Below are 12,707 nucleotides of genomic sequence, written 5' to 3' on the forward strand. Positions count from 1 at the left end.
ATCCATGTTATGATTTCTTGAAAACATTTTGGATTGAATGCAAAAATTTAATTTATATCAACATGTTCAAAGACTGCTCCATCACCTAAATTTCAGGAGACAGGGAAAAGAAGACCATGGTGCAAGCTAATTTTAGCCTGAGCAGAAATCCAGGTTTTTCTCTTACAGAAATTTGAGATTTCAGAAATGTTCTTGCTACATTTTAGGAAGAAAAAAGGAAAAAAAAAACAAACCCCAAAACCAAAAACCAACCAACTGACAAGCAGACCCCTACTTTCCCCAGAAATCTTATAAATCTGGATAGAAAACAAGTAGCCAAACACCACCCACTGCCCTCCAAAACCTTCTGAACAGCATGCAGGTCTCACTAATTAAACTACTTTAAAAATGGTCCACTTTGATCGGGTATGAAGTAAAAAGTTTCAGATAATTACAGAAAAAAATCATTTTGAGCCTAACAAAGTCACATTTTTTTACTTGAAATATAATGCAAATAAAGCTTTTAGAAAAATAAGAGTAACTTCTAAAATTTCTAAAAGCTCTAGAAGTAAGCTTTTCCTAAGAAGAATTTCCTTCTGATGAGTAGACATTTCTTTAAAAAATGTATAGCTTTAAAATCCTTTCCCAAAATTGCCTTTTAGCAGCAAGTCTAATAATTTTGTAGAGTGTGTATTCATATATGCATGTAGTAAGGTCATTTTCCCACTATCAGGATGCAGTCGCTTTTATGTTATCTATCGGAAATGTTAAGCACATCACTTTTTAGCTTGCTGTTCCCTGACCGCCACAGTCAAGTGCAGGAACCATCGCCTACCTGATGAATTCTGTTGCATTTCTGCCTCTGAAGAGCAACCAAGCATCAAGTTTTCCTGTTTCTTTCCTTTATGTGTCTTTTCTAGCAAATAAAAACATTCTTCACTATGTGTCTGTTCAGTGTCTAGTAGATTCCCTCAGTTACTGTAGTATGAAAATTGAGTTAGGTTTCCAAATTGTATTAAAAGTTAATGGCAGTCAGGTAACCGCAATGCTCAACCTCCCTGAAAAAGCCAGTCATCAAATAATAAACCCTTTCTACGCTACAACCTCACTATGATTAACCCAGGGCAGATATGTTTAAAACTTGCCATTGAAGGTGCACACGTTCTACAAGCACACTGTTTCAAAATGTTTTAAATCAGGAAAATCGAATAAATAAAACAATGCAAAGATAAAACCATTTCCCAGTCTCTGATTCAAAAACCAAAAGTACATAGTCCTCATTTCAGTATGCTCATTTACTCTTAAATGCAAGACATCATAACAATGTTATGACGCTGTTGCCAAAATTACAAGAGACTGAATAATAGAGAGGAAAAAAACATTTTTCTAATAAAAATGTTAATACAGCACAAGCTTCTACGTTAAAATAAAAACAGAGTTCTTTCCTGTCTGTGTGCAACTGATATTTGTTCTATATCTTAGTTTTGCTTACTACAAATTAAGCACACTTCTGTTAGTGTGTAATTCATATTCAAAAACACCCTCTCTATCCTCTGTAATTGAATGCTAAAGTAATGAGGGCAAGTAGCTTTCAAAAGTAGAAGAGATTTTTTTTTTCTTATGACCTCTACCTTTGCCTCACATATGCATACACAGGTGCATAGGTGCAAGGCTGTAACAATGCTTACTCCTGTAAAGGACTACAGGATAAGTGTATATTGTGTTAGCAAATTAAAATGCTTAAGCATTTATGAACTATGCAACATGAAAAGATGGAATTTAGACAGGAAACAGAGTGCTCGCTTATAAAATGAACTTCAGTAGGAACCTTAATACCAACGTAAATATCCCAATGAAAGCCAAATGTTCTGACCAATCTTGCAACTGCCCTTTAACCTTCTGAAATACTTCTTCATATAGACTCAAAAAAGTTCGGTTAGCAACTCATAGAATTTATCCCTAAACAGGACAGTTTCTACAAAAACAAATTTTTAATGAGGTCACTAAATATAATGCTGACTTACACTTGAAAAGCATCTCCTAATAAAAAGAAAAAAAACCCAAACATATAGTCAAAGTTTGAAAATCACTCACTTCAAGGATAAACACCTCCTTCAATTAATCATTGCAGTACAGCACAGAAACTCGTAGGTACTAAAGAATCTACCTCCTGGCAGCAGCCTCCCACTAAACAGAACCTGAAAAGCCACCGTACAAATGGCAGGTGAAGCATTATGCTTCAGTGACGCTGCTCATAATAAGCCTTCGGATGCAATATCCGGTGCCATTATCTGCAAGTTAAAGGTTAGAAGTAAAAGACAATGGGGGAGAACATACCAAACACAGAGGTCTTGTTGCCTTTCTATGGACTGTTCAGACACAGTCTCCAAATCTGCAAACACATTAAGTTGATTCATATGACTGATTTCATAGGTTCACTGGGATCACTTACAACGAAAGTTACAAACATGCAACACAAACACTTTTTAGCAGGAGCACGACTGTAGCAAGAGGATTCAGAAAGCCAGGTAGAAGGAAGGGGGGAAGAGAAAAAATATTTGGAAATTATTTTCTGTCTTCTACGTTGGCGCACCTTTTTTTGCTTGAGAGATTTTGCGAAGGCAGCTTTTTCTCACTGAAAGATACAGATGTCAGTTATCAAAAGAATAATTTTCTAAAAAAATTTCAGAGAAAAATTAAACTGTTTTCACTTCAAAATGGCCTCATGCACCACTCTATGCACCAGTCGACCATACTAAATTGACATGAAATTATTGACACTGCCTATTACAATGAAGCAGTTATTCTTTCCTTGAAAAAAAGAGCAGTTTTACAAATGAAGCATTTTCACAAACACTACTTAATCAAAATGATCAGTGAGACATTCAGCTCTGACCTTTGCTGCCTCCTAAATTCTCCAGCCACGTGAAAAATTTTAAACACTTAAATATCAAATTTTCTGAAATCAAAGCTTGAAATGTCATTCTTCTGTTAAAAAATTCTTCCCTTCTTCATTTCCCCTTCCCTATCACACCATAGCTCAGCTAAGCCCATAGCAAAAAGGAAGGGGTGTTTCACAGTGCAGCAGTTGGTCAGTCATTTCTTCGGGAGTTAGCGTAAGTAAGTCAGGATGAGTCTGGCTCCCCTCTATTTCCTCTAAAAAAACACTGAGAGAAGGGAAAAAAAAAGAAAAGTGCAGCCACACAGGAGTAGTTTTTGGCTATTATATGACATAGTAGTGTAATTTTTACACATGAAGTCTTTCCTTCATATCAGCTCTTCATAGAATCAAAAAACATGTGCAGCCCAAAGAAAAACTGGTTTCTGCAGCCCACCTGAGCTACACAGAGCGTGGCAGTATTATTATAACTATGTCAAAATCCACAAGTAGGCCTTTCCATTCAATGCAATACATATGCCTGTTTAATCCATAAGTCAAAGCAAAACTAAATGAAAAAACTACTGGCAGTTTTGTATAAATCTACTCTACCATTATTAAATGCCTCATTCAAAGAACTGACATATATGGGGTTAGTTTAAAAAAATGTATTTGTAGAGTTGAAAATTCTGGAAACACTTGGTTGAGTCAAAAGTAACAGTATCAAACAACACTCCACAAGCCATATCTGGGACTGATGTAATGCAGTCATTATTTATGGCACCTAGCCATATAGGACTATGAACAAACTGAAGCATGGATGCAAGAATAGGCTTTGTTTAATTCCTCTGATGGATATTATTGGCTGAGATGGGACGATCCTGCTAGATCACCCACTCCATTCCCACACCAGTCCTGAACTGGTGTGTAAGCAGCACATATAATACTGCTCTTGTCCACTCAGTAGAACAATATGCTTAAAGAACCGGGCTTTCCGTTATCCAGCACAACTCATTGTTATAATCTGATTTCCCTTGTTTGTTCAGTCTAAATTATGCAATTACTTTTTTTCTCTCCTTTCTTTCTTTCTCCTATTTGTAGAAAATGTAACTGTATGTCAAACAACATTAGCGATCTATTCATCCCACAATTTATTCCAAGGTACCTACTGCAGCTCCACTTCATATATTTCCCAGAGGCCTTGAATTGTCTCTTTTCTTCCCATTTCTCCCCCTCTTGGTAACCTTCCTTGCACATACATGTTCAACAATTATGCTGACAGTACATTTCTTTCAGACAGCATACAAAATATATACCCTTAAGACTGAGAAGGGTCTAAAGAGTTTAATTAAATTTAATAGTGGCATGACTCAGATGCATATGGCATTATTCACCAAATCTTGTAAATGACATGTTACATTGCTGTTACATCGCTTACTAAAACAGAAATATCTTGTTTGCAGCTGGGACACCACTGCATTTTTAGGATGCACAGTGGTAACATGTACCCACGGACCTGAGCTGTTATGGGATGACTGAAAATGCAGGAACAGAAGCATATGGACAATACCGTCGTTGCTAAATACAGCTAATGACTTACTAGTCTACTCACCATACGTCATCCCATTAGCAGACTTCATCAACTTTTATCATCTTTTTGACCACAGGCAAGCATACTTTATTATATTTTGTAGGAAAAAAATTTAGAAGGAGACATTGAGGCGTAAAAGTATTGAAGTGTGGATTGCAGTGAAAGAGGAATAAAAGCACACTTGGGCTCCTTTCCTTTTTTTTTTTTTTTTTTTCTTGTTCATGTTAAATCACCTCAAAGTCTAAGGAAAAGTTTCAATTTCTAACCAAGGTTTTCAATAATCCTAGTACAAAAACATGTGCTTATCTAATAGCCACACAAAATTCCTTAATCCTTGGGACACCTATCAGCAATAATTTACATCCTCTGATGTTTCCATAAAGCTCTAGCAGTGTCCACTTTGTGCATCCAATATGAATTTCTACACCAAGAACAGAGATGCATTTTAATGCACAGGTTACATTTTTAATAAGAGAAATAATTTACAGGGACATGAGACTGTAACATGGAATCCAATCTAGATTAGTGAAAATTATACTTCCACTTTTTTAAGGACATGTTCATCAATCAATTCTGTCATCACTCATTAATGATAAATAGTATTCCATATACAAGGTCCTGCAGCTGGGTCATGCCAATCCGAGGCACAAATACAGGTTGGGCGGAGAATGGCTTGAGAGCAGCCCTGAGAAGAAGGACTTGGGGTTGCTGGTGGACGAGAAGCACAACATGAGCAGGCAATGAGCACCTGCAGCCCAGAAAGCCAACCACATCCTGGGCTGCATCAAAAGAAGCGTGGCCAGCAGGTCGAGGGAGGTGATTCTGCCCCTCTACTCTGCTCTCCTGGGACCCCACCTGGAGTACTGCATCCAGCTCTGGAGTCCTCAGCACAAGAAGCACATGGACCTGTTGGAATGGGTCCAGCAGAGGGCCATGAAGATGATCAGAGGGCTGGAGCACCTCTCCTATGAGGACAGGCTGAGAGAGTTGGGGCTGTTCAGCCTAGAGAAGAGAAGGCTCCAAGGAGGCCTTATAGCGGCCTTCCAGTACCTAAAGGGCGCCTACAGGAAGGATGGGGAGGGACTCTTTGTTAGGGAGTGTAGGGATAGGACACGGGACAACGGCCTCAAACTGAAAGAGGGTAGATTTAGATTGGATATCAGGAAGAAATTCTTTGCTGTGAGGGTGGTGAGGCACTGGCACAGGTTGCCCAGGGAAGCTGTGGATGCCCCATCCCTGGCAGTGTTCGAGGCCAGGCTGGATGGGGCTTTGAGCAGCCTGGTCTAGTGGGAGGTGTCCCTGCCCATGGCAACGGGGTTGGAACTAGGTGACCTTCCAACCCGAACCATTCTATGATTCTATATCTGTACCTAACTGTATGGTTGTGTTCTCAACCCAATTATTGCCGCAAATATTCACGAACAGGGCAATATTTTTAAATCTGTGAAATTTGGCATACAGCTCTAAGAGAGCAATGTGATAAAATTTCAAATCAGATAGATAGACACCATAAAAGCAGAGTTTGATTCCCTCTTTTCCCTTCATTTTAAGAAGGCAAAAGCTACTACAGAAGAGTTGTTTACTGGCCTCACACAAGAGAGCAACAAGCAATATTGTCAGAGATCATATAACCTCTCAGAAGCTGTACAATCAGACCAGTGCTAAAATATTCGCATTCCCTGTGTTTATGTCTTGACCTGTTGTAGCTCTTGTTTCATCTGCATTTGGATCTCACAAATCCTTCATTCATCCCACCTTTACACAACATGTCCAGATGAAAACATGGCTGTAGGATCCAGATGTAGTATCAGTTTGTGAATAACCTGACTTTGCCTGGTGCAACAGGAGAAGAGGAAGTACAGCTCTTTTCCTGACATATGCACATATTCACATATGGCCTGTAAAAACGTGTGAAAATGCTGACGGCCTAAATCTCTAGTGCACTGCAGGCTATGAATGCAGAGTAACTTAAGCAAATTTAGTCTCACTTTCACAATTTTAGCAGTAGACATCTCCAGTGCAAAGTCTTCCTCTTGTTAAATTTTCAACGCTTCTTCACAAAGAAACTAAGAGGGTTTAAGATTTTAAGGAAAGAAAGGTCATTAGAACTGCTTTAAATTACATTTTCCCCAATACACCTGAATTCTCAGAAATGGTTCTACAATTTTGCATTAAACTTTCCTAAAAACATTTCGTTGAAGTCAGGTGCCCACCATTGTAAAAAGCTAGCCCAAAGTCTTCACCAAATTTGTACGTAAACAGCAGCTCTACAGAAAGCATGGAGCGGGGGCAGAACTGGTAGACAAAAAGTTGACCATGAGTCAGCAACGTGCCCTTGAGGTAAAGAAGGCAAATGGTATCCTGGGCTACATTAGACAAAGTATGGCCAGCACATTGAGGGAGGTGACCCTTCCCCTCCACTCAGCACTGATGAGGCCACACCTGGAGTCCCGTGTCCAGTTCTGGGCTCCCAAGTACAAGAGAGATATGGACATACTAGAGAGAATCCAATGAAAGCCCACAAAGATGATGAGGGGACCAGAGCGTCTATCTTATGAGGAAAGACTGAGAGGGACTGTTCAACCTGTAGAAAAGCAGGCTCAGAGGGATCTTATTAGTGTACATAAATACCCAAAGGGACAGTGCAAAGAGATGGAGCAAGGCTCTTTTCAGCGACAGGACAAGAGGCAATGGGTGCAGACTGAAACACGGGAGGTTCTCTCTGAACATCAGGAAACACTTTTCCCTAGGAGGGTGAGTGAGCACTGTCATGTGTTGCCCAGAGAAATGTGTAGTCTCCATCCCTGAAGATATTGAAAAGCCATCTGTACAAGGTCCTGGGCCACTGGCTCTAGGTGACCCTGCTTGTGCAGTCGGGATTCTACAAGATGACGTCCAGAGGTCTCTGCCAACATCAACCAGTCTGTGATTCGGTGATTCCAATTAGAAGGGGAGCGGGAGTCTTATTATTGGAAACAACAGGAATTTTGATGATACTACAGGTAATGATGTAAGAGGAATACACCTTCTGCAGCTTCATGCCTTCAGTTGACAATATAACCAAGAACCCATTTTGTCTACTAGAAAGCTCAAGAGACAACTCCAATCATTAAAGTAACAGAAGTTTATTTAAGCCTTCTACAACGAGGTGAAATTTCCTTGAGTTAAATCTCAACTTTAACATTACCAGCCATAATTATGTTCATCAATATAATTTTGGTCACAATACTACAAAGATCCATAAGAAACACACTACAAAATTATTTTGATGAGTACAAACTGCTTTCAAGATTATTCTACATGAAACAAGTAGGGGTATGGTGATATTTCAGTGCTGGCTGACTAGTCGAACTATATGAGTATGAGGACTAATATTTTGTCCTCATCTCATTTTTTTTCTACAATCTCTCTAAAATGCTTCCAGACTTCAGTATTTTGACCTTCTAACTGTAATATGGTCAGTTTTTCAAATTCAGGGATTGTGAGCGTATTCCTATTTTTAGTATCTTTTACTGGCTTTCTTTTTGACTTTATTCAATAGAAGAGAAAGTTATAGTCTTATCTTGACAGTGGAACAAAACTCAGTGGATTTTTACTTGGAAAGTACTTTGTTGGAGAAAAGATAAAGGTAGATACTTAATATAACCTACTATTACATCACTACATGCAAGTATTTTAAAAGAATGCTTTCTTCTCCACATGAACTATTTCCTAATACAGAAAATACCACCGCTTCACTCCCTCCCACACTATAACACGTGTTGTGGATATAAAAAAGGGAACACTGTAATAACCACAATATTTAAATTTAAAAAAAAATTAATAGGATATAGCAAATACGAGGCACAAAAAGTCTAGGACATGACAACCACGGAAATTCCATTTGCCAGTGGTCTACGTTTCCCTACACGCCTTCCAGACCTAAACCTGCTCATATCCAATCAGCCTATATAACCCATGTGAATATGCCTGCACTTACCCACAACGCTCATACATGAAGTCTTAAGCAGAGCCAAAAGCTGAGCTTACTACAACAACTACTATGTCACAATGAAATCTAAAAAGCCAGTTTAGGTTCTTTTATCGGGGTATCTACTATAACCTCTTCCACATTTTTAAAATTTGCAACAGCAAAATTTAAAAAACAGATCACTTTGAGAAGAATCACTAGAAGAAAAGTTCAACTAAACCCCAATATATTGGTTTAAAGACGTAAAGGAGGACAAAATTATAAAAAATGGTGATAGCCGTTCCATGTCAAAACTATATGAAAAGAGGAAATTGAAATTCCACAGGAACACTGAACTGAGGATGCAGTAGAACGCGTGTCATCCCCAGCAAACTAGCACTGGATTCGAAACTACAGAGTGAAAATAGAGTTCAGACCTATCAATAATTTTTTTTTCATTTTTAATTATTAATAGATCCTATTTATTACTGATCAAAAGACCCCATTTGGTCTAGTTCCTGAGGGACGTATAAAACAGTAACAACAACAACACACAATTTGAAGACTCAGTTTACTTCTCCTTCCAAAAAAAGGCAAAGGGTTTTATAAGCTCCTTTTTATCGTAATATGTTATGGCAATATCATCCAAATTCTAAATTCATGGTCATACTTAGTGCATGAGAACAATCATTTTTTATCTTAATTTAATCTAAAATTTAGATTAATACAATGCAGTGTTACAAAATTACAGTCATTTTTAATTTCGTCTTTGTGATACATGCACATACCTGTGACTGCTTAGTAAAGCATAACTTTAATCCCACTTATTCCACTATCTCGCATTACAAATGCTAGAAAAAACAACAGGAGGGTTCCCGGGCTGATTGCGTTCTTGGCCCTAGGAAACGCTGTCCACGAGGACAACTGATTTTATTCACACTATCACTGTGTAAATTTGAGACTAGAGGTAAGAGGCAGCGCCAAACTGCTATTTCAAGAGTAACACTATCTCAGTAACTGTAAAATGAAATTTATGTAACTAAGCATCCAACATAAAAGCCAAAGGAAACTAAACTGCCTGTCTGTTCCAGCTCCCAGGGCACTGCACTGCATCTCACTCACTCCATACTTTTTCAAAAGTAAGCCTGAATATTCTGTATTTGCATGTAAAAAAGAAGTAAGGAGCTATTTCAATTCCCCACAAAGAGGAGCTGCTTGCAAGAAAGAGGGCAAGCAGGTGCACAGGGCCAGGATAAGCAGGGACAGAGCTGACTGCCAGGGGAGCTCAGTCTCAGTGCTGGGAACAGAGCTGGTGGCAGGGTGAAAGGATGTGCCAGATGAGGTTTCCATTGCAGGATCACAGCTTTTATGGCTCTGGTAGCCTTTATCAGAAACAGATACCAGATCCCATTAGACATTGGTCTCTACAGGCCAGTCTGTGCGCCCCTGAGGCACATCAGTGCTACCAATGCACCTTGCAGGCTTTTGTCAACAACTTTTCCAGTGACGCAGTCATGATCCAGTCCTGACCACAAGCCTGCAGGTGTAGGCTGGCATCCTCATCCCCCAGGGCTCCCCACTGTTCTTCTGAATCATCTCCTTTGCACACAATCCAGAAGTGGTGCAACAACAGAAGGCAAAGTAATCTAACATAAAAGTTTCTCTATCAAAATTGAGAAATTTACTCAGATCACTAGGCTAACCTGCTCATGGATGTACAGTTACCACAGAGGTTCAAGGGAGGAGAAAACACGCAGTCAGGAGCACAGGAGGAGACCTGAAATGTCCCATTCAGCAGCAGCCTGAAGTTACATGGAGAATAATGTTTCTACGTTTACTTCAAGTGACCCTGTACTTATTTTTTAAAATTAAGTTCAGTTTTTTCTCGAGAGGGTTAAGTTAGTGCCCTAAACACAAAAAGATCATCATCTTTACTACAAATGTGCTATCACTTATTTAAAACTCATCTTCAAAATTTAAAAAGAAAAACAAATGGGAATGATTTCAGAGAGCCATGTTCACACTTGCTTTTCTTTAGGGCACATACAAAGCTGAAAGTGAGTTCATTTACTGTCTCCAGAAGGCTGACTGGGGCAACATCAGAGAGGTTATTATATTTTATCTTTTTTTAATTTATATTTTTTTGCCTTGACTAGAGCCTGAAATAAAAGCTGGGCAATGGCAAATTGATGACTAAGCAAAGCAAACTACCTGTAGAGCATGTTAGAGGACGTAAATTACACCCAAGGGAAATGCAGTGACACGGCCCAGCTCAGCGCTCTGCTTTCCGAACGAAAGACCCGTCTGAGAAACTCAGGCGGGGGACTCCCAGAGTTGCTCTGCATCTTGGAGAGCATTTCCCCCCGCGAAGGAGGCTGAGAACCTCACCCCTCGACACTCGGCAAAGCTCAGCAGGATCGTAACTTTTCTAACAGCGACCCTCCCATCCTCCCTTCCAGAGAGCTGTAAAACCAGCCTGGCGCAGTCTCCCGGAGTCGTCCGCTCGGCAAACACAGCTGCCGGCAGAGCCTCCCGCCAGCCCTCCGCTCAGGGCAGGGCGGCGGGCACCCGCGGTGGCTACCTGCCGGCCAAGGAGGAGCCCCGCCGCCGCCCGGGGCAGCGCTGCCCCAGCCCCGCCGACGGGAGCATCCCGCGGCGGCCGCAGGTGCGGAGCGCACCGCCGCGCCCCGCGCAGCTCCCGCCGCCCCTCCGGAGCGGGGCAGCCCCGGCCCGGCGCTGCCCACCCCAAGGGTAGGCGGGCGAGCCCCCGGACCCCCTTACCTGCGCGGCGGCGAGGAGCCCCAGGGCGAGGGCGAGCAGGGAGGCGGCAGTGCCCCGGCGCTGCCCCGCCGCCGCGGCCATCCTGCTCCCGCGGCGCTCCGGCGTGGTGCACCGGGCAGGGGGGGCGGTGGGGGTGCGAGGGGGGGACCGCCCGTTCCGCCGCTCCGCGCCTGCTTCGCGGCCGCCCCTGCGCGCCTCTGCGAGCGGCGCGGGGTGCGCGGCGCCTCCGGGCCCCGCAGGGCAGGGAGGTGCGCGGGGGCGCGGCCCCCCGCTGCCGGGCGGCGGGGAGGGAGGCGGGGAGCCGCCGCCGCCGGTCCGCCCCCGCCCGCCGCCACCTCCCCCGAGGCTCCCCCGGGGCTCGGAGGGAGCGGGCACGGCGGAGGGTGCGCGGCGGACAAGCGGGCGCAGGGGCAGGGACAGGGACGGGGCGCGCAGGGACGGAGCGCGCAGCGGAGGATAGAGCGCACGGGCAGGGACGGAGCGTGGCAGGCAGCGATGGGGCGCACAGAGAGAGCCGGCGTGCGGGAGACGATGCGGTGTGTGGGGAGGGATGGGGAGTGCAGGCAGGTATGGGGCACGCAGACGGGCACAGGGCAGGCAGGCTGGGCTGGGCCCTCCCGGGTGAGGCAGACAGGGATGGGGCATGGAGGCAGGGATGGGGTATGGAGGCAGGCATGGGGCACGGAGGCAGGAATGGGACATGCAGAAAGGAATGGGGCACATACGGACAGGGAACGTAGGCAGACGGGGACAGGGTATGGAGGCAGGGATGGGGCACACAGGCAGGGATAGGGCACAGACAGGGATGGGGCATGGAGGCAGGGATGAAGCATAGAGGCAGGGATGAAGCATAGAGGCGAGGATGGGGCACACAGGCAGGGATGGGGCACACAGGCAGGGATGGGACAAGCAGGCGAGGACTGGGCATACAGGTAGGGATGGTTAAAGCAGGAACAAGGCATATTGGCATGGGTGAGATGCAGTGGCAAGCAAAAGGCAGGCGGCATAGACAGTCATGCAGATCCAGGAATGGGCCCCCTCCTGCTGCGGTGCACAAGTCTGCTTTCTTTGATGTGCCTGCCTACTAAGCCTAAGAGTATTTCTAGCACACATAAGCCGAAGCGCTGGTGTGCTGTGACACTTGCTGCTCTCATCTGCCTGAAGGTAAAAGCTGCAGGTGCTTGGCATGGGGAGCAAAACCCCTTCATACAGCTTGCTCACCTGCCTTCAAGCCTTCACTTGAAGGTGTTGGCTGGTACCTGCAACTCCAGCATCTGCTAATAGAACAGTCAAAATGCAAGCTGTGGCAATCAAACGAGAACATCGACCTAGCCAAATTTGTGTTGGCCGCTTGTAAGAGGTTCGTGGCAGCTCCTATAAGTCTCTTGCAAAACCACAAGAAAATGTATTGTTATTACACACATTTCTAAAACTCCCACCATGAGCCTATTCAAATGCTCCCATAGCATCTGGGCACATGTATTTACATACTTGGATTATCCCTGGAAAATGCACACTTCATTGAAGAG

At 43.3% G+C, this 12,707-nt stretch overlaps 1 protein-coding gene across 1 annotated transcript in view; it reads right to left on the reverse strand.

Moving 5' to 3' along the window:
* ADAMTSL1 (ADAMTS like 1) overlaps window positions 1-11,289 on the reverse strand; it is a 468,821-nt gene extending 457,532 nt beyond the window's left edge. The window contains exon 1 of the mRNA XM_054186241.1: window positions 11,179-11,289. Within this exon, the coding sequence (XP_054042216.1) occupies window positions 11,179-11,259 (81 nt within the window). The 5' untranslated portion in view covers window positions 11,260-11,289. The remainder of the gene's footprint in view (window positions 1-11,178) is intronic.
* Window positions 11,290-12,707: the final 1,418 nt, after the last annotated feature.

Source organism: Rissa tridactyla, chromosome Z (assembly GCF_028500815.1).
Source record: "Rissa tridactyla isolate bRisTri1 chromosome Z, bRisTri1.patW.cur.20221130, whole genome shotgun sequence".
NCBI lineage: Eukaryota > Metazoa > Chordata > Aves > Charadriiformes > Laridae > Rissa > Rissa tridactyla.